General features: G+C 50.7%; 1 protein-coding gene across 7 annotated transcripts in view; it reads right to left on the bottom strand.

Annotated features, from left to right (window-relative positions):
- Positions 1 to 1891: 1891 nt before the first annotated feature.
- Positions 1892 to 21036, bottom strand: part of DZIP1L (DAZ interacting zinc finger protein 1 like) — a 55470-nt gene continuing 36325 nt past the window's right edge. For 6 of the 7 annotated variants that reach the window (XM_070375795.1, XM_070375788.1, XM_070375812.1 and 3 more), the window contains 10 exons: positions 20098 to 20160; positions 18640 to 18780; positions 16170 to 16200; positions 14776 to 14829; positions 11418 to 11551; positions 9334 to 9526; positions 6181 to 6397; positions 5566 to 5753; positions 4377 to 4516; positions 1892 to 2822 (listed from right to left, as the gene is read on the bottom strand). In XM_070375795.1, coding sequence (XP_070231896.1) covers positions 2661 to 2822; positions 4377 to 4516; positions 5566 to 5753; positions 6181 to 6397; positions 9334 to 9526; positions 11418 to 11551; positions 14776 to 14829; positions 16170 to 16200; positions 18640 to 18780; positions 20098 to 20160 — 1323 coding nt within the window. In that variant the 3' untranslated portion in view covers positions 1892 to 2660. The remainder of the gene's footprint in view (positions 2823 to 4376; positions 4517 to 5565; positions 5754 to 6180; positions 6398 to 9333; positions 9527 to 11417; positions 11552 to 14775; positions 14830 to 16169; positions 16201 to 18639; positions 18781 to 20097; positions 20161 to 21036) is intronic. The other variant, XM_070375821.1, reaches the window with a different exon arrangement.

The following is a 21036-nucleotide window of genomic DNA, read 5'->3' as shown; positions in this document are numbered from 1 at the left end:
GTGGGTAATGTCATCCAACCATCTCATCCTCTATAGCCCCCTTCTCCTCCTGCCCTCAATTTTCCCAGCATCAGGGTCTTTTCCAATGAGTTGGCTCTTTGAATCAGGTGACCAAAGTATTAGAGCTTCTGTTTCAACATCAGTCCTTCCAATGAATATTCAGGGTTGATTTCCTTCAGGATTGGCTGGTTTGATCTCCTTGCAGTCCAAGGGACTCTCAGGAGTCTTCTCTAGCACCACGGTTCAAAAGTATCAATTCCTCAGAGCTTGGCAAATGAAAAACTAATACATTAGTCTCCAAAGTAGAAAAACAGATTTGGAAACACAGAATTTAATTATGAACATTCAGGAATAGAGTCATTCTTCATGGGTGATTATCACCAGTGTGTGTGAAAACACATGGGCTTTCACATCTATTTCACTTGGGTCACCATGAAAGCAGAGCCTGAGGCAAAGATTTGGGTACAAGTGAATTTATTTCAGAGGTACTCCCAAGAAGCAAATGTGAGTGAGAAAAGTGAAACCAGATGGAGAAAGGCCAGCAACTGGGATTCACCTACCCTGGGGACTTTGAAAAACTGTGGAATAAACCTCCGAATTGTCAAACCAAAGCGCAGGAAGCTGGAGCAATTATTCACCAACTCCCACTCCACCTCGAGTGCAGGCTGCCCTGGTAGAGTCAGCTCTCTGCCACTTCCAGGCTGTACCTGCATGTAGTCCGTGCAGCCTCCCACATCAGAAACAACCCTGAGGACAAGCGGCAGAGATCCCAGCGTGCACAGTGATGTGGGGAGCTGGCATCTGTAGTGCACTCAGAGCTACAGGAAACCAGGAGGTGGCAAGGGACCCCACAAACATCTTTTTTTTTTAACCTCCCTCGCCCAAAGCCTGTGAATAGGAAAGCATGACTTTGTTGGCAGAATTCTGAGAAAGGGATGAACCTCACTAACACTCCCTACTCACTGCCCCTTCCTTCCCCTCCTCACTGAGTCACTGGGATAATCCATACATATTCTCAGCTGGTCAAAGGTATGAGACCCCAAAGGGAATTTACGCCCTAGCAGCAGAGGTGGGCTGACCCCGGGTCCCACATAAGGCCCTTCATAAACCATGCCCTGGCCTCACTGAACAGCTTGGTACCATGATACCCCCAAGCCTCCCCACCCCCGGACCCCTTTATCCTCGGCAATGCCTTTCCTCCTCACTTCCCCTAGTTCTTTCTGCTAGAACCTCAGGGCTTACCACCCAGAGGTCAAAAGAAGCCCGGATGGAGATCTGGGGAGAGACCCGAGGTAGTGGGAAAAGACAGATGAAGCCAGATTGGCCATGAGCTGAGTTGATAAGGGTTGAAGCTGGGCGTCAGGGATAGGCTCATGGGCTCATGAGCTCTGCTCATGGGCTCATCTCTCTGCTCCCTCTACTCATGAGGCCTGGAGGTGAACGGCTGGGCTTCCCTTTAGGGAAAACTATGGCTGCTCTACTAGTTCTCACTCTTCTGGGCACCGCAGTCCATGGCCAAGCAGGGTGGGGTGCCTGGCTCTGGCCATCCTGCCCAGTGGGGACTCCCTGGTGGGCTGGGCCTGCTCTGGAGCTCCCACTGACTTGGTGGGGCTGTCAGCTACACAGCGGTCTGGCCTCCCCTTGCCCACTCCTGCTGGCTGCTCTTCTCCTCTCCTGGGGGTCAGACCCGCACTGCATTTGAGCACTTGCCCTGATCCAGCTTCTTCTGCCTTCACCTTTCACAGGAGTGACTCCCCAACAAACCCATTGTACTGCCACCACCATCTTGGCAACTTCACCCCAAAGTCCTAAACTGACAGCTGGGGTACAGATGGCTCTGGCCCCCACCCAGTCTCTGCTGAAGCTCCAAAAACAAGGAAGAAATACCAGAGAGTGATAACATGCTGTATTTAAGGGTTTATATATAATAAATTAATGCTCTTTACATTAAAAAAATACTATAGATATGTATATGTATATAACCTAATTTTAGAAATATTATCAAAACTTAATTTGTGGTCCCTTGGGGATATGAGGCCCCAGCCAGGTGGCCCGCCTTCCCTCTCACCCATGAGCAGGTCCTGAGCACATCAGCTCCGGGCAGCGCTCCACATTCACACCCAGCTGCACTGAGAGGCTCTGTCTGTGTTTCCATAACGCCCCAATCTCTGTTATGACCCCATACTTTTCGTCTCCCCCCTCATCTCTGCCTACACTCTGGCTCAGCAGTAAGAGGCCAGACGACCTCAGTAAATGACTTTGGGTCAATTACTGAATGGCTGACTCAGGCATAAGTCCCCCAAAGGACCCCATAAAAGACCCAGCTCTACAGTGTTGCCAAGGTTTACAAAACGCTGAAGAGTAGAGACCAAGTGTCTCCTTTCAGTCTGGAGCGAACATGGAGGTAGATGAAGGATGCTCTTTCAAGGTCCTGTTACAACCCTTTCTCAGCCCTGGGACCCATGGGACACTGCCAGAGTTCTCACGGGGGATGGGAGAAATCATATGTGTCTTCTACTCTGCTTCTGTCCAAGGAGAAGACCTCTCAGCTTCTGGGGAAGACAAGAAGCCCAGCAGCCCCATCGATGGGGGGTTCTGAGCCAGCCCCACCCAGCTGGGTGACAAGGCTGGTCCTCTGGCTGCCAGAATCAGAAGCGGGCTCACCAGCCAGGGACCCTGGGTTGACTGGGGCTCCAAGAGCTGGTGCCAAACTTCTCCGGGAGCTTTGAGCAAGACAAGGGCTTCGGTTTCTCTCTCTGGTTTAGGTTCTGTGGGAGATCTTCCAAGGAAGAGATCTCCAAGTCACTCTCATCCTCAGAAAGCTGCAGGGAGAACAGGGGAGAAGAAAATGCATCTGACCAGGGAGGACGGATGTGGGGAGAAAATGCAGATCTGGAAGAAAGCAGGAGGGGCGCTACTCCTCCCATCTTCTCATGTCCATGTCTTTGAGAACCTGCTTCAGAGACCTGGGGTCACAGCCATTGCAAAACACCCCTGAAATTCCACTGGCCACACTGAGGCCAGCCCCAAGGCCTGTAGAAGATCAGGTTTCTCTTGTTGAAATTTAAACTTTGTCCAGATTTTTGAACTGCCCACAGTGAGGAAGTCCAGGGACTTAACTTCTCCAAACTCCTGAGCTGACGTACCAGTGCCTAATGCACCTACCCCACCTGCCACAGACTGCTGGTCCAGGGCTGGGAAACACTCTGACCAAAGGTGCGTGAGGGGAACTCCAAGTGCAGGGATCCTTCAGCCTGGAAAAGGTCTGAGCTAGGGCCAACAGGGGAGCCAAGAGTGGGCCAAACTCCCAGGCTGTCCCGGAACCAGAATCACGGTCACCCCACCCCCACCTGAGCTCTCAGTGCCCAGACCATTTGCCTTGGAACGTAAGGACAACCAATCAGAAACCTCCAGGGCCCCAGGTGGCAAGCAGGCTCTGGACAGTGCCTCAACCTGCATTGGGCGGTTGGTGCTCTCTCACAACTGACGATGAATTCTTTTTGAATACATTTTGAATCATTTAGACTCATTACTCACATGAGCTACATAATAAACCGAACATATCACATAGCACAGGGTGGGTGTCGGGGTTGCCAGGGGAGGTGTATTCTGGGAAAAACCAAAAAGTGATTGCCCATTATTTCTGAATTTTAGAGCAATAACATTGGTCATCCTAGGATGCATCTTTCTGATTGAGAAGGGAGGGTAAAATTACAAGAGCCAGAAATGTTTCTGCCTAAGAAAACACAACAGGAATACAGAAGTGGTTCCCTTATGGGGAGAGGGGAGGTGGCAAGGACATCCTAACAGGAATGGTCTGGGAGGCTGAGCATCTGAGCGATAAATCTGATGGCAGCTGGAGCTGGAGAGAGGCAAGGCCATTAAGACATTCTTAGTGATGAGGAAATGGCCTTGGATATTTGGAACAAAGGTGCCTAATATCCCCACTGTGTACTGTGGAGCAGTCTGCTCTGCACATAGTCCTGCGCTGGGGTCCTCGGGGAGTGAAGAAAGGAGAGCTTGGCTGTGGGATGAGCTGGAGCCCGAATAGATCCGCTACTGCTGGAAGCCAGGCACAAAGCCAGGTCCAGGCCCCATCAGAGCCAGAAGTGGGGGTGTGCGTGGCTGGGAGAAACAACCCGCTGAGCAGTGGTTCATGTAATGAACCACGAGGCTTTTCGATGTTAACAAGGGACACGAACAACAAGCACTGGAGAGTGGGCATTGTGCCACTCCTGCAGGGGCAGAGGAGGCGAGGGGCAGGAGGGCAACTGTAGTGTCACACACGGGCCCTCCCTCAGGCCCCGTCCAGGGCCCCAAACTCGAGCTGGCTCGGTAGGAGACTGCAGGGGAGCCTCCTAGGTCCTCCAGCCTACCTGGGGCTTTCCTCCTGGCACAGCAGCTCTCTGTGGCCCGGCACTGGGCACTGAGAACAGACTGACCCCTCCAGCAGGCTTCTTGGCTGGAGCCTCCAACTGCTTCTCAAGGTTTCTGACCATCGATTGCACCAGTGTTCCTGGAAGGCAACCAGAGTATGACTAGCATCATCCCCATGGGTCACGTCCCAGGTCCAGTGTGGATAAAGGGAGCATGGAGAAGAGCCCGAAGGGAAAAAGGAAAGACAAAAGCAGTAGAAGACAGGCAAAGAGAGAGAGGCTCAGGCCAGCATGGGCGGGGAAGAGAGGCTTGGAACATCCAGAAATGTACTATGTCCTGAAGGGCACAGCTGGGCACAGCAGCTTAGCAAGCTGCCCTTTCCTCTTAGCAGGAGGAACCGCTGCTCAGTCAGTACATGAACTGCAAGATTAATGTGTAGTTTTTCCTCCAACATCTTCACAGAGAAATGAAGAAATATCATCAATATAAATTCGCTCAGGGCTGTGGGGCCAGATCCACTTTCTATGAACTCCTCACAGGAAGGGGGCTAAGCAGTGACTACATTTTCAGTGTGAGAAAGCAAGGTGGATGTTCAGACCTCAGGACTGGCCAGGAAGCAGGGAGCCAGCCATGGCCTTCCAGGATTCAAATGTCTGGGGGCCTGAGCAGAGGTCCAGAGTGATGATGACCCTTGGCTCACTGATTGATTAAAAACCAGTTAGTTAAGGGTCTATTATATTCATACTATGTTCCTTGCCCCTCATCACTCATCTTATCCAGATACCTCCCTTTACAACACAGGAACCAAAACTCTCCACACCAGCACACAGGGAGCAAGTGACAGAGCCCAAAGCGTGTTCAAAGACTCCACATTCCCAGTTCCTAGATGTTTACACCCTATCATCCACCTGGCAGGTCGTCAGTTCTTCTCCAGAGATCTGGTTCTGGTGGGTTAGATGGGCTGGCAGGCTGGGACCATGCCATGGACAAGATGAAGTTCCACAGAATTCATGACACTGTAGACTTGACAGATGGCACAGAACTGGGATTACCCCCCAGCTTGTCCACTTTCTGCCTTTGGAAAGACAAAACCTAAGCTCTATATTCTTTAAACTTTGGCTAGAAAATGCAACTGAAGCCCAGAAGCTACAAGCCTCATTAATAGTCTTATAAGAAAACCTTCCTCACCTGAGGAGGCCAGCCCGCCCGAGCCCTTGCCAGGGGACTGGGCACTCCCCTCCGAGGTCTCGGTGTCAGACCAGTCCCAGTCATCCTGCGGCCGGGGCCCCACCCTTGAAGGAACTCTCGGGGGCTGCAGGGATGCACGCGGCCCAGCATCTCCCTCCGAGTCCTCTTCAGAACTGAACGGGGGCGTACTGTCAAGAAGGAGAGGAAATGAGGAGTGCGTGAGCTGGAAGGAAGATGGTCAGAGCCACACCTCACCACTTGCAAGCTGGTTGGCCCAGAGCCAGTCCTGCCCCTGGCACCCCTGGGCCCAGACACCAGCCAGGAGTCATCTGGAGAGGGGCAGCCACCCTCTGTTAGAAGATGAAGACCCAGCGCCTCCAGGGTGGCAACTGGGGCTTGGGGATGAGTCGTAAGAGGAGGGGAGGTTTGCTCTGGCCTGGCTCCTGGAGTCCCAGGAGCAAGGGACTCCAGTCTCTTCATGGGTTGGACCCCACCTGAGGCCCCTCCTGTTCACTTCTTTCTCTGCCCCTCACCTGTCTGCGGAAGCTGGTGGGGGGCCCAGGACAGGGTGGGAGTCACACCACGGACCCTGTGAGAATGCAGAGCCCAGCTCACCTCAGCCCAGGCCCTGGGGAAGCAGGGGTGCCAGGGGGTCCAGATGCTCTGGAGCGAGGAGTAGGGCTGGGCCCCGGGGCCAGGCCCAGGCTATGGCTGCTGCGGCTCTGAAGACTTGTCACAGGGGGCTCTGCCGGCTTGGATGGCTGTGCCACATGCAGGGTCCTGGCCTTTGGCTGGACCTCTTTGGTGACCAGCGGGCTCTGCTGGCTTTTGACTAGAAACACAGATAAGAACGCGTTTCAGGGCATATCCATCTGGACTCTCAAGCCCAAGAGGAGGCAGAAAGAGGCTCCAACACACTGGAAAAGAACAAGTCACTCTGTGCAGTGTACTGCTATTACCACAGCAGATTTAATTATTTCCCCCACCCCAAGTATCCCACGGCCAGCCAAGCCTGGGCACCAGGTTCTATCAAAGACCAGAAGAGCAGCTGGTGTTCCGGGGTCATGTCATCATTCCAGGAGACCCAGGGGAGGCAGCAGGTCTAAGGAAGCCCAGCGTGTCTGCAGCCCACCCCTGACACAATCCGAGAAGCTGGCCCTGCCAAGGCCACCTACCCTGTCTACCCAACTCCAGCAGCTGCTACTGGAGTTCAGGCAGCCTTGCAGGAAGGCCTTGATGCCACCAGAGGGCACTGTAGGACCACCTGGGCTGTCAAGATCCATACACCTCCTCCCAGAAGGGGCCTGTAGCTGGAGTGTTTAAGGCAGGAAATCAGACACAGCCCCTCCCTCTTCCCAATTACCAGGAGGGTCAAGCGTGGGGGCGGGTTGTGGTGGGGGTGGGGAGTGGGGCTGTTCTGCAGGACCCACGATTTTTTTATGCAAAGAGAAGAGCAGAGAAAGTACATCACAGGGAGGCAAAGTAAGTACTGGTTCATGAAACTCCAAAGTATGGACTGAGCCACAGCATAAAATGCATTTCTTACTGTAGTTCAAAGTTAAAAGTGTTTGAAATGCACTACTCTCGGAGGATGCATTCACACAGAAGTGGGCCTTCTAGGAAAGAGTTAATCTAAAGGCAACTTGTTAAAGTAAACTTGCTGAGGGAAAATAATAATAGCTACAGTTACAGTGGACAGACCAAGCTAAGCACTTTACATCCAACATCCATTTAGCCCCAGACAGGCTTCCAGAGCTTCAGGAACTTGCTCAAGACCCACGATTCCATGGGAATCCATGGCAGATGCAAACCCAGGTGGTCAGTCACCCCAAATCTCAGGCTTTTGCCACTGACTAGACTACATCCCCCATCTTTGCCTCCAGACAAAAGAGGCATGGTCTGAGCAGAGACAGGAGGTGCGCATTTGTACAGCACTCCTGAGGACTAGAAGGAGAGCACATGGGGGTGCAGAGCCAGAAAGCGGCCTAAGAAATGCCAAGAGAACAGAGCTCATCCCATAGGTCAGTAACAGGCCCTGAGAAGGAACAGCCCCCCACCCCGCCCCAGGAAAGGGGAGAGAGACAGTGGGGGGCAGGGATGCTTCCACCCCAGGTTCTGGGACCACAGGCACAAGCGCTGGGGGAGGGGGTGGCACCACAAGAGCAAGAAGCCTTTCTCTTCTCTTGGAAACCAGGACAAGGAGGGGCTTCCATCCACCCCTCCAGCCCTCAGCCCCAGGGCCTGTCCCCTCTCCTCTAAGCTGCCCCGGCCTGTGCTGGGCCCCATCACATCACCTAGTTCTGGCTGGTTTCCAGCTGAGGGGCAGGCCCTGGCCCAGATCAACTTCAGTAAAGGGAAAAGTGAAAGTCTCTCAGTCATGTCTGACTCTTTGTGACCCCTTGGACTGTGGCCCACCAGGCTCCTCGGTCCATGGAATTCTCCAGGCAAGAATACTGGAGTGGGTAGCCTAACCTTTCTCCAGCAGACCTTCCTGACTCAGGAATCAAACCAGGGTGAATACTGAACCTCAGTAAATACTGCACTAAATTAAACAAATTAGGAATGAAGGAGCATTTGAGGCAGAGGGCTTTGTGACAAATTTCCTTCGGTCTGAGATTTCTTTCTGTGTGAAACTGAAAACTATCCTTTCCTTAGTGATTTTAAGGTCAGGTGTTTAAACCAAATAGAACAGAGTTACCCAGACCATTGATATAATTTTTACCATATTCTCATACCAACTGTCCTGTTTTCTATGTAACATTTTTATAGAAAATGATACCACTTTTAAACATAAAATTCCTACTTTATACTTACCCAAGTAATCATTTCCATGAGCTTTCAGGGTTGCTATGTTAGTAATATTTTTCAAATATACATAAAGAAAAATAAAGATTAAATCTTAAAATTATTGATTCATGTACCAAATAACAGATAACTAAAATACGGATAACTAAAATCATCTTGCATACCTCCCAGAGATGTGTGGACCACACTTTGGAAATTTCCTTTGCACAAAGAGCTCAGGTTGGGTCTGCCTGGACATGAGGAGATAACACAAGTGACCCTCCTCTGACCACATACTCCCATGACTGCAAGGGAGTCGCCCTTGCATGCATCATGCATCGCCCTGCATGAGGATCTGGGACCCCTCTAGAGATGGGGGCTCCTGGTGCAAAGACACAATTCCCTTGCTCCCTAAGTTCCTTGAGGACAGAGACCAGAGGGTCCTCACTCACATCCTTCAGTCTTCCACAGGAACCACAGGGCCTTTCCTTGTCACAACTCCCAGGGACAAAGCAGCTGGCTCGCCCAGGGAAGGAGTCTGAGCTCTGAGGATGTGTCTGCCTGCTGAACTGGCCCAGCCTCTCATGCCCTCCCACTGCTCTAGGGCAGAATATTCCATTTGATTGATCCTTGCTTCCATCTGGAGCCCCTGTGCTGACAACACTCTGTTGGAGCCAAGTTCAGCCTGTGGTCCAAACAAGCAAAACAGTGCAGAACTGAGCTGCTGAGGAGGCCTTGTGTCTGAGCAAGGACAATGGCCCTGGTTCTCCTCTGCTTCCCTGAGGGACCCGGGTGACCACCCCACCCCTAGAGCCTGTTTTTCCAACAGAGGTCTTTTGGACTCAGCCACCTGCAAGAGCCCTATTGTCTGGACCTTCTGAGCAACAGGCAACACCCCGATGAGGACAGAGATTATATCCCTCCTCCACACAAGCCTGAACCCTCCCAGCTCCCAGTCCCAAGCAGGCCCTCTTGCCAGCTCACCTGGCACCTCGCCCTTTGGCTGGGACACTGGGGCCTGGTCCCTCTGTCTGTCCTTGACTCTGCTGGTGGCTTCCTTAATGAGCTTCTCCCTCAGGCTCAGAAACTCAGAAAACCTCCTGGCCTTCTGCTCCCGCTGGGCTCGCAGGATGGACTCCAGGTGTCTGAGGGTCTGAGCGGGAATTCCCTTGGCATCCTGGAAGACACAGAGGTCCCCTTTGGAGATGGGCTCCCCTCCTCCTTCCCTCGGCCTCTCACACCTGCTGCTGGCCTGGGAGTCGCTGGGATCCGTGCTGGTGCCTCTGGGAGAGATGAGCTGAGCATCAGGGCAGGGCGAGCAGGCTGCTGAAAGTGAGGTGGGCTAGGGCTTGGGAGCCCCAGCAAAGCACGAGCAGAGAGATGATGCAGAGGGGCTATGCACAGTTCTATCAACATCAAGCATACAGGCTGAGATGGGACATGCCTCTCCACTATCCTTGTGGGAGACCGCGGCTTGCTCCTTTCTGTACTTGCATCATCATCTGGCCAGAAACATTGTCCTCCGTGGCTGACAATGGTTGAAAACATCAACTGCAAAAAATCGAAGCCAGGCACCCTTCCAACACTTAATCGAAGTTTCTTGGGCTTTTGACATCCACCCTTGAGGAATAATTTAAGATTAGAAGAAATGTTTTAATCAAGTCTGAACATAAGGCCAAAGTTAGATTGAGCGGTAGTTGAAAAAAGTCAATGATTAAGGGGCATCTTTGCTAAATTAAACCTAGGTGTTTGGGTTTTTTTCTTATTTTACTCTATACACAAAGTATCCTCAATGATGTGATATTCCAGCTGCCTTAGTAATAAGGTGGGTGTTTTTAATCATGGATTTCATTGATGCCTTTAATGATAATATCCATACTCTGGTTGAACAGGAGCATGAGAAAACAACGGTGTTCAAATATTCATTTGTACCAGACAGGGCTTTCAGAGCCTGCTCCACCCATAGCCACCTGCTGAGTGGGCATGGCCAAGGGTGCTACTGATGATAGACACTTCACCGCTCCAAAGGCCAGATTGAGCCAATTAAATTCCTCTTGTCAGAAAATACGGTCCCTTTGTCCAATAGAAGATGGGACATCTTGTTTAATAGTTCCACCAAGGCTATCTAATTGTAATTTGTCAAAATAATATCAATATGAAAAGTGAAAGTATTAGTCACTCAGTTGAGTTTTTTGGCAACCCCATGGACTGTAGCCCGCCAGGCAGCTCCTCTGTCCACGGAATTCTCCAGGCAAGAATACTGGAGTGGGTTGCCACTCCCTTCAGGGGATCTTCCCAACCCAGGGATCAAACCCAGGTCTCCTGCATTGCAGGTGGATTCTTTACCGTCTGAGCCACCAGGGAATCCCTTGTCCACTTAATGTCCACCATCAGACCTGGACCTTCAAACTAAGGCACATCCCCTTATTATTCATTCTTATAGTATCCAATACTTCACTTGCAGAGCATTTCACAATGTTAAATTATTAAATTCTGGAAAAGCATTGTTTAGTATCTGAGTTTCCTACCATCTATAAACTCCATGAAAAAAAAATTTTCAGTTCTAATTCATCGCTGTATTCTCAGCATGTGTGTGTGCTAAGTTACTTCAGTTGTGTCCAACTCTGTGACCCCATAAACTATAGCCCACCAGGCTCCTCTGCCCATGGAATTCTCCAGGCAAGAATACTGGAGTGGGTTGCCATTTCCTTCTCCAGTTTTCTCAGAACCTAGTACAACAGTTAGCATAAAGGTGCTCAATAAATATTTGTTGAATATGTGAACGACAACAAAGAAAAAGCAATAGAGACACAGAGAAAGCAGCCAGTAAGTGGAGAGCACGGAGAGGTCAGGACACGGGATGACATCTCAGGAAGCCACTGGAGGAAACAGAAGAGATCACAGTGCCAGCTGCGTGGGTTTACGTTCCCGGACACCAGGGGTGCCCCACTGGAACGAACGAGATGAATAAGCCTACACTATAAAGAACAATTGACCCTTTGTTGATTTAAGAACGCCCTGCGTCCACATGGTAGGTGCGGCCCTGCCACGGGGGTACCGGAACTCACTCTCTTTATCCCCATGCTTTCCAGCTTCTCCTCCAAGGTGTCCTCCAGGACTGGCCTGAACTGCTTCAGCAAGGTGGGGTTTCGCCTCAGGGCTTCTAGCACCTTCTGCTGTCCACTGTGGGAGTCCTCCAGCTCTGCAGCACAAGACACCACCAAGGTCAGCCGGGTGCCCAGAACCTCCGCTCCCAAAGCCCCAGTGCACCCAGCCAGGAGTCATGGTCTCCAGCCTATGACCCAGGGCCACCGACCCCACCTGAGGGTCCATCCCCAAGTTGTTCCTCTGGGAATCACAGCAGCAGACCCTCCACCCACCTTTGAGATCCTCATCCCCTGGACCTTCAAGATCTGGATCAGTCCTGTCCCAGGTTGACTCAGAACTTTTGGGGTTCTGACTCTCAACAGCAGCTTGTTCCCCGGGCTCCATTCTTCCTCCCCTCTCTCCCCACCCAAATTGAGTATAACTTACATACAGCACTGTATACATTTAAGATGCACAACATAATGATTTGATTCACATTCATGATATATGTATACACATATATACTATGGACAGACAGCTGCCTGCTCCCCTAGAGTCTACTGTCTAAATCAGGTGTTCTCCCTCCAACTACACACAATAGAATTGCATGGGTTTAAAGTACAGATTCTGTGGCCCCACCTTCCAGAGTCTGATTCCACGGATCTGGAGAAGGGCCCTGGAATCTGCATTTTTACTTGCTCAGATGATTCTGATGGAGGTGACCCACAGACCACTCCTTAAGAAATACTGACCCAGTGTGCATGCGTGCTAAGTCGCTTTAGGCATGACCAACTCTTTGTGACTCCATGGACTGTAGCCCACCAGGCTCCTCTGTCCATGGGATTGTCCAGACAAGAATATTGGAGTGGGTTGCCATGCCCTCCTCCAGGGGATCTTCCCGACCCAGGCATCAAACCTCGTCTCCTGCAACTCCTGCATTGCAGGCTGATTCTTTACCGCTTAGCCACCAGGGAAGACCTACTGACCCAGAGGGTAACGAAACAGGCAATTAAAATACAATGTGATTACTGCTATAAAGGGGCCGTCCAGGGTGAGTCAGGGTAGACCTCCCAGAAGTGCTCTTCAGGTCTAATGCCAGGGGCCACTGTGGTTAGAGGTGGACCAGCCTACTGACAAGTAATATGAGTGTGAACAGGCCAGCACTGGGGACACGAAAGAAAACCCTCAAGGAGCTCAAAGTCAAGTAGTAATCTTATCCCTTGGTTGCTTATTTGAAACACCTGGGCTCCATCCCAAGCTAAGTACATCAGAATCTTGGAGGGTTAGCCTCAGGCCTTAAGATCTATTTGTGAAACTTCCCAGATCTTCTAACAACAGCCACGCCTGAAGACCAATTGGCCTAGAGCAGCGGTTCTCAAAGTGTAGTGTAAGCCATGGCACGGGAGCCACCTGTCACTTATTAAAAACCCAGATTCTCAGATCCCCACTCCAACCTGTGTGTGAGTTAGTCGCTCAGCCGTGTCTGACTCTTTGCAACCCATGGACAGTAACCCACCAGGCTCTTCTGTCCATGGAATTCCCCAGGGAAGTTGCCATTTCCTACTCCACCACTTCAACCGGACTGAATCAAAACATTAGGAGGTGGAGCCCAGCAGTCTGTGTTTTAATAGGTCCTCCCTCGCCCCCAGGGTCAATTCTCTGCTGAGTCTGCACAGGGCATGAGCCCCAACTGGGCTGTATATTGAAATCAGCATTGGAGCTCTGTGTACTGCTGCTGCCCGAAGCCCTGCCCCACGTGTGGTGATCTAGGCAGCAGGCGGCAGGTTGCTCCTCCAGAGTTGCAAGCAGCCCAGGAGATTCTTAGTGTGCGACCATTGCAGAGAGCTGTGGGACGCACAGAGGTCCTCAAACTTGAGCAAGCATCAGAATGCCCGGGAGGGCAGGTGCAGACAGAAATGGCTAGGCCCTGCCCCAGAAGTTCTGATTCAGTCTGTGCAGCCTGGGACTTGAGAATCTGAAAATCTGCATTTCTAGCCAAGTTCCCAGGGGATGCTGCTTCTGCTGGTCTGACACTAGAAGAGTAGAAAAGCAAGTGAAGAGGAACAGCAGAGTCTGACCAAGGTCTGGGTCCTCCCTGCAACGGGATGGGGTGTGGAGGAGGTGGGGAGGGGTCCCCCTCACTCGGTGACCGCCTCCTAGAACTCTGTGCCCCACTGGAGGATTTGGCTCATCCTCACTGTGGACCTTGTGTTACTCAGGGTTACCTGTATAACTTATTTTTACTACTATATTCCAAGGTTAAATGCACTGGGGTGGGAGAGTGGCAGAGGACTGATTAAATTTTGGTTCATCCATCCAATGGAGTACTTCGAAGTCCTGAAAAAATAATGGAGCAGCTCTATATAAAGGGATAAGAAATGACCCCCCATATGGTTAAGAAACAACCATAGAACAATATGTATACTGTGCTCCCATTTAGGAAAAAGGAAAAGAACGCATACATGGACGTGCCTGTGTTTGCACCAAGTGTCTCTGGAAAGAAACGTGACAAACCATTAACAATGGAATCTCTGGGCGGAGACTGGATGGCCTGGCAGGAGGGAGACCTACTGTGCACCCTTCTGCTTTTTCTGCGAAAAGCATAGATGACTGCCTCAAAAGTACATTAAAAAACAACAAAATACCCCATGATGAACTCTCTGGTGACACAAATAAAACCCTTTCCTCAGTGCACCTGTTGGGTCACTCTGGAACTGTCACATCACAGCAGAGCTGGGTGTGCGGGCCTGGTCAGCAGGCTGGCTGTGAGCTCTCTCTGATCTTTCCTGGGAGTTCCTCCTCCCCGACTCACCCAGGAGAGTCTATTTTTTTCACTTCTCCTTTGCATCCCCTGGAAACATTCTGTTGAGAGCTCTGCAAATCGGAGTCAGTCACTGAACAGAGTGAATAAAAGTGGCAGGCTCCCAGGGCTCCACAGAGGGTGCCGAGGAGGACTCCTGCACATCAGGTTGGCCGGTGTGATCTGCCTGCTGCATGCTCGCCATGCAGAAGAAAACTGCAAAGGTCACCTAAGCCCACACAGTGAGGCCACATCCACAGCTCTGGGTCATACCAGGCGAGAGGCGGTGGGGTGGGCACCAGGGATGGGCGAGGCAGCAGGCAGCTCTGAGCAAGCCACTGGTCCTCTCCGAGCCAGGGAGAACCAGGAGGTTGCACATGTGTGCCTTCATGTCACGTGCCTGACAAGCACGGGGTGGTTAAATATTTACCGCATATCCCTAGTTCCCTGCACCCAGATTCAGGCAGCCAGATCCAGTTAAGTAGAGACAAACTCAACAATGAAGAGGGCAGCCCCCAGGGAAGAAATCGGAGCCTCACCTTCCTCGGAAGAGTCCTCATCTGTGTCCACAGCCTTCGGGCCTTCACAGATCCCTGAGGAGAGCAGCAGTAGTTAGTATCTCCAGGGCCTTGGGCCCCACCCCCACCTCAGAGAAGAGCCAGGACAGCATGTGAGTGCAGGCCAGAAACAGCAAGGACTCGAGTCGGTCCTCCAGCAGACAGGGGCAGGATGAAGCAGTGGTCACAACCATGACCTGGGAGGCAGCAAGATCAGAATCCACATTCCAGCCCTGCCCCTCACTGGCTGCCCATGACAGAAGCCCTTGAACTTCTCTAAGCCTCACGTGCTCTTCTAGAAAGTGAGGACAGTCATACCCGCCCCACACTAAAGTGTGGGGACAAAGTGCTGAGACAACGGATCTGAAGTCTATGACACACAGCTCTCATTAATGGCCCACCGCAGCCCTGGGCTTCCCAGGTGGCTCAGTGGTTAAAAAAAAAAAATGGCTTGCCAATACAGGAGATGCAAGAGATGCGTGTTCAATCCCTGGGTTGGGAAGGTCTCCTAGGGTAGGAAATGGCCTACCCACTCCGGTATTCTTGCCTGAAGAATTCCAGGAACAGAGGAGCCTGGTGGGGTCGCAAAGAGTCGGACGTGACTGTGCAACTGAGCACACACGCACACGCCACAGCCCCAGCACTCAGATCACAGCCATAGAACGGCGCCTCTCCAAACTGGTTGCAAGACTGCAAAGGAAACATCTAACCTCAAGGCAGAGGCTGGGAAGATGTGTGGGTTTGCCAGAAAAGGCAGAAGGGAAGCTACAGGCATAGGGCAGCAGAGGTGGGGTGGAGTCAGAAGGTTTCACAAGGGGCTAGCCAGGTCCTCCAAGCAGGCTGGTCCCCCATAGGTTACTGTCGCCCTTTAGACATCAGCACCGCATCTGTCAGACATGCACACTAAGAAGCACGCACACAAGACGAGGAGGGCAGACTCTAGACAGGCATATTCACAGAGATTTGGGGTCAACTTGCTGCAGGATGGAAACAAGGTAAAGTTGGATGGAACTGAATCACAGTTGTGGTGAATTAGAAAGAGCCTGTTCATGAGCCCATCACCTCCCGCCCAGGATTCTCACCCCTCACCCCACCTCATGTCTCCACCATCCTACAGAGAAGAGCAGGCCAGACAAGAAACCCTGCTACCTGCACAGAATGCCTTCAGCATGAACCTGGGCTGGAGCCCTGTCTGTCCCAGAAACAAGCATCTTCTCACCCTCCCTTGTCCAGCCAGAGAGCCTGATGCCACAGGTCCCTGAGCAGCTGCCACCATCCTCATCCTATACATTGACTGGTATAGCATGACAGAGACAGGAGAGGGGACCAGAGGCAGGAGAGACAGGAGACAGGAGAGTCCAAGACAACAGACTTACCCTCCACCTTCCGGAGAGACATGGCCTGCATCTGCAAAGACATGGAACAAAGCAGGTTACAGGCAGCAGGGGGCTCTGCTGTGAGCGGTGGGGCTGCCTAGCTCTATAAAGAAGGGACAGCCAGTGTTTCCACACCATCCACTGTGAGCTGGAGCTCAGAATACTCTGCCCTGGCCCTGCAACATACCTCCTGCTGTGCAGATATGAGGGCATGGCGTCAAGACTGAACAGTGGTAATCAGGTTGGCACCATGCTCCATTTTCCCATGGTGGGGAGGCAAGAAGGCCCCTCTACAGAGAGGGACTGTGGCCTGAAGGACAGGAACCCCATGCAAGCAGAGGGGCACAAGCACACAAGTAACCTCAAGGGAGCTGCCCCTCCTGAGATGTGGGCTCTGAGCTGAGTGCCCCCTGGGGGTAAGGGGGCATGATGTGAACAGCCACTGACTCTCTGTTCAACCCCTCTTTTCCAGGAAGTGCCTCTTCTTCCTTGGTTTACATAGTCACAGACAGGACAGCCCCTTGTAACTTTGTGACCCCCACACCACAGCCATAGCTGACTGTCCAGGTTTGGGCAGAGAATTCTGGATTGGTAACATGTCAACTCATGAGCTCTGGGCAGCTAACTGGTTTGAGTTTTTATTTTCTTTGTTTGTTTCTTTTGCCACGTGGGGCAGACATGGAGTAGAAGCTGACCTTCACAGGGAAAATCAAAACAGTTACAGAAGAAGGAACAGAGACATATCACAGAGCAATGACTTGACCACATTTCATGTCTCTGGATTCAATTTATTCCTAGACTTAGCTGTTCTGCTGCCTTGAGCTTTCTGAGAGACCTTGTTGAACCTTATGACAAATCTCCTCTTCGGCTTAGGCCTGAGTCGCTCTACCACTTACTGATGAATGATTCATCCAACGTCCATTTCCATTCCTCCTTTGCTTACCTCTATCCTAGAAAGTATAGAGCTAATTATTTCTTTTCTAACCTCTCTCACAACTGTAGTTTCCACAGTTTTGACTAGTAAAATATAAGTAGAAGCCTTGAGAAGAGCCTTTCATCAACTTTCTGCATTGAATATGGTTGTGATGGTTGGGGCTATGGCAGCCATTCTGCAACTATCAGAGTCAAGCCTAAGTCAATATGCTAAAGTGAAAATGAAAGTGTTGGTCACTCAGTCACTGACACTTTGCAACCCCATGGACTATAACCCATGAGGCTCCTCTGTCCATGGGATTCTCCAGGCAAGAATGCTGGAGTGGGTTGTCATTCTCTTCTCCAGGGGATCTTCCTGACCCATAGATCAAACTGGGGTCTGTCGCATAGCAGGCAGATTCTTTACCATCTGAGCCACCAGGGAATATGCTAAAGACGGCAATTAAAAAAATAATAATAATAACAGTCTAGAATTCCAATGGCATAATGTTGCTGCTAAATCAAGTGTGACCTCTTTTGGTGTTACAATAAAAATAAACACCGGTTAACCTATTCTGTTATATTTAGCCAGTAGGTTCCTAACTGAAACAACTATAAATAAGAATTCTGGTAACAAAAGGAGGAAACCTCCAGGCAGCCACAGCTTTGAAGAGCTAAATGTGTTAGGGGAAGTAGTGAAAAAGAAAAGCAGCAAGGAAGTGGGTTAGATATGTTGACAGCTGGAAGAACAGAAAGGGACAAATAGCGAGAGGATCAGTGGATTAGATAGTGACAGTAGGTGTTCCGCCCAGGAAAGCTCTGGGGAGGGTGGTTCACGGCAAGGACCTGAGGCCACAGCAGGGCCCAGCTGGGGACAGATACACGTCTCCACTGACCTGGGGCTCAGAACGGGGAGCTGCACCCTGACTGGGCAGAGAATGGTCCACATTAGATGAAGAGTCAGAGGGGTGGTTTTAGAAGAAGGGTGCGTAGTAAGTGATGTCTTCTCGTCATACTAGCTTATCTAACAACCTCCTCAGAGGCTGTTAACTTATGAAAAAGGAATTAGTTAAGATATGTGTCTGAGAACACAGCGAAAGGAGCACAGGCTTCACATTCCACCTACCTGGCTAGGGTTGATTCTCACCCCTGTCATTTATAACATGCACTGTGTAGACTCAAGCGAGGTGCTTAAGTTCTGCAGCCTGCCTCATCATCTGTCAAAGGAAGCTGGGGAAAAGGTAATGTCTACCTTGAAAGGCAGCAGTGAGGTTTACATGGAGGAATAAACAAAGTATTAACCAGGCGCTGGCATTCACATGGTCTATGCTGGTACTGTGAACCCACCAACACAGCCCCTAAGGACAGCAGTCACGTCATCCTCATCACTTTCTGCCCCTCAAGTCTGAAGACTCTTCCCTCTCCTCAGAGACCCTAACTAATGAAACTGGAGCCAACAAGTCCAAGAGACTCTAAGGAGATCCTCACAGGGAAGGGGTCTATGGCTCCAGGTCCCGACTGGGAGGAGGGACACGCCTATGAGGAGGGACACGCCTACCATCTCCTCCTGGGAGGCAATGAGCCTGGCTTGTTCCTGGAGCTGGGTGCGGAGGGCATGGATCTGGCGCTGGGCCTGGGCGGCTGCTTTCCTCTGATCCTGAGACAGGGTAGCCTGGAGCCTCTCGTTCTGCTCCTGCAGCTGGTGGCACAGGGTGGCCGGTCAGTCACATGTCTGCAGGGACCTCTGAGAGCTCAGTGCCTGCAGGACCTGCACCTGCAGGCAAACGCTGGCTGGAGCTTCACCTGAAGTAGGTGGAGGGTTTCCAGACCTGGGCGAGTAGCTTTCTAACAAGACTGACTTCCTTCCTATTTGAGGACATGTTAAGTGGTACCTGAGAAGTGAGAATTGAGTGCAGGCCCCTAAGCTCAGGGCAAAGGCTCTCTGTCAGCTGTGTCACCCACGGAAGGACAGTCAGGTAAGCTGAGGTCATTCAAAAATCATCAAATGGGTGCTTTTAGGTGAAGACAAAAGATTAAGGAAATGTGGTTACAAGCCACCTCTGATGTAAGAGCAGAGAGAAAATGACACCACTTATGTCTGCATAAAGAACCTCTAGAAGAATACAAGAAAGCAGTAAAAGTGGTCACCTGTGGGGTGGGTGTCAGGGATAGGTAGATGGAAATGGAGCAGAAGTGAGATTACTCCATGTACCTTAAAATAGTTCTTCTGCTCTTTGGAATAAACTTGAATGCATTTCCCATTTTTCAATTTTTCAAATAAGATTAACCTATCAGGGACTTCCTTGGTGGTCCAGTGGTTGAGACGCTAAGATCCCACAAGCCACATGGAACAACCAAAAAATAAATACATAAAGATTTTTTTAAAAAGATAAACTTATCAGAGGGGAACCACTTGAATGGGGGGCCATCCATCATGCACCAGACTCAGATCTAAGCACCTTTACCTTCTGAGCTTTCTGAAGCAGAACCTAGGGCTCTTCTTAACTGGCTTCTTCCACTTGCCTTCTCCTCAGGGACATTTTTATATAAGCTGGTTTCTCTGTCCTGAGGACTACTGCTCTGTCCCCACTGGTCTCAGTGTCTGAATCCTTCCATTTGAGCTGCCCCTGAACTATCGCTGAGGTCCACAACCACCCGGATCTCTCCTGGGTGGGGTTTCAAAGGAGGGCCCAAACACTGAATGACCAGGCAATTCTCTGAGTTTTATAGCACAGCCCTACTTAGAGAGCCTTAAGCAGTCACTGAAGAGCAATCCATGGAGAAAGGATGTGCTGGATTCAGAGGAGAAGGCCTTGAGGCTCCTGCTCCCAGCCAGGGAAGCAGCCCTCTGGGCAGCTGACCCCTCTGTGTATTGACGGGGGTCAGCAACGGGGAACCATATCAGCAACAAAATATCTGCCAACCAGTTCAAGGCAGGGGGCAAACGATAGGGAGCTGAAGTATGAAAGGAAGTCACAGGAAACCAGGCTCCCCAAGACAGTCCGGTGAGACCTACCTCTCTCTTCTGAGCTGCATGCTCTTCCTGCAGTGCCTTCATTTTCCTCCTCCATTCTGTTTTCTGAAAAAGATTAAATGCTTATCAAATGGGCCCCTCTAGATATTAAAATACAGTACAAAGCTAAAAGAATTAAAATGTACTGGTTCACAGAGTAGGCAGACAGAGCAGTGAAAAGACTAGACAGCCCAAAGATACAGGGCGGGGGTGGGGCGGGGGGAATGGAATCTACTCTGGGGGGAAGATGCATTACTGACAAATGGTGTTCAAACAAGTAGTTAACTACTTGAACTTGGATTGCAAAAAAATATGAACTTGTATCCTTATTTCACATCTTAAATGAAAACAAATTCTAGGTGGTCAAAGATTTCATCTTAAAAAATGTAAGAGATGTCAGCAAGATGATGGACTAGTAGGTTCCAGTTCTCAAAATACCCACAGATGAGAATACCTTTATGAGAGCTCGGGAATCCAGCTAGAAGTCCTAGCACCTTGATGAAGCAAAAAAATCCAAGAGTGGATACACTGAAGAGGGGAAGAATAGTTTCACCTTACCTGTGTTACCCCTCACCCAAACCAGCACAGCTTGGTGCTAAGAGAGACCCCCTCAGCCCACAGTCTCTCCCACAAGGAAAGTGAGTGCAAGCGAGCATCTGACTGCCCAGGGCTTGAAGGATGCTGCCCAGGAGGCCCACTTCTGTCTCACTCCACCAGAACTGAGGGAATCAACATAGCTGAACCGGTTTTCAGCGCTGGCACACAGATCTCAATGCCAGCTTCAGATCCTACTGGCTAGCTTGTGGACACCAGAAGGTGTGGAGGAAGAGAAGGAAAAGTGTAGACTATTTGTATGTAATCAAAGTTAAGTTGTTTCCAGCTTAAAATAGAGTGCTGTAATTGTAAGATGTTTTATGACTGGAAAAGGTCAGTTTTCATTTA

Source organism: Bos mutus, chromosome 1 (genome assembly GCF_027580195.1).
Source record: "Bos mutus isolate GX-2022 chromosome 1, NWIPB_WYAK_1.1, whole genome shotgun sequence".
In the NCBI taxonomy this organism is placed as follows: domain Eukaryota; kingdom Metazoa; phylum Chordata; class Mammalia; order Artiodactyla; family Bovidae; genus Bos; species Bos mutus.
Note: the sequence above shows the minus strand (reverse complement) of the source record. Positions and strands in the feature narration are given on the sequence as shown.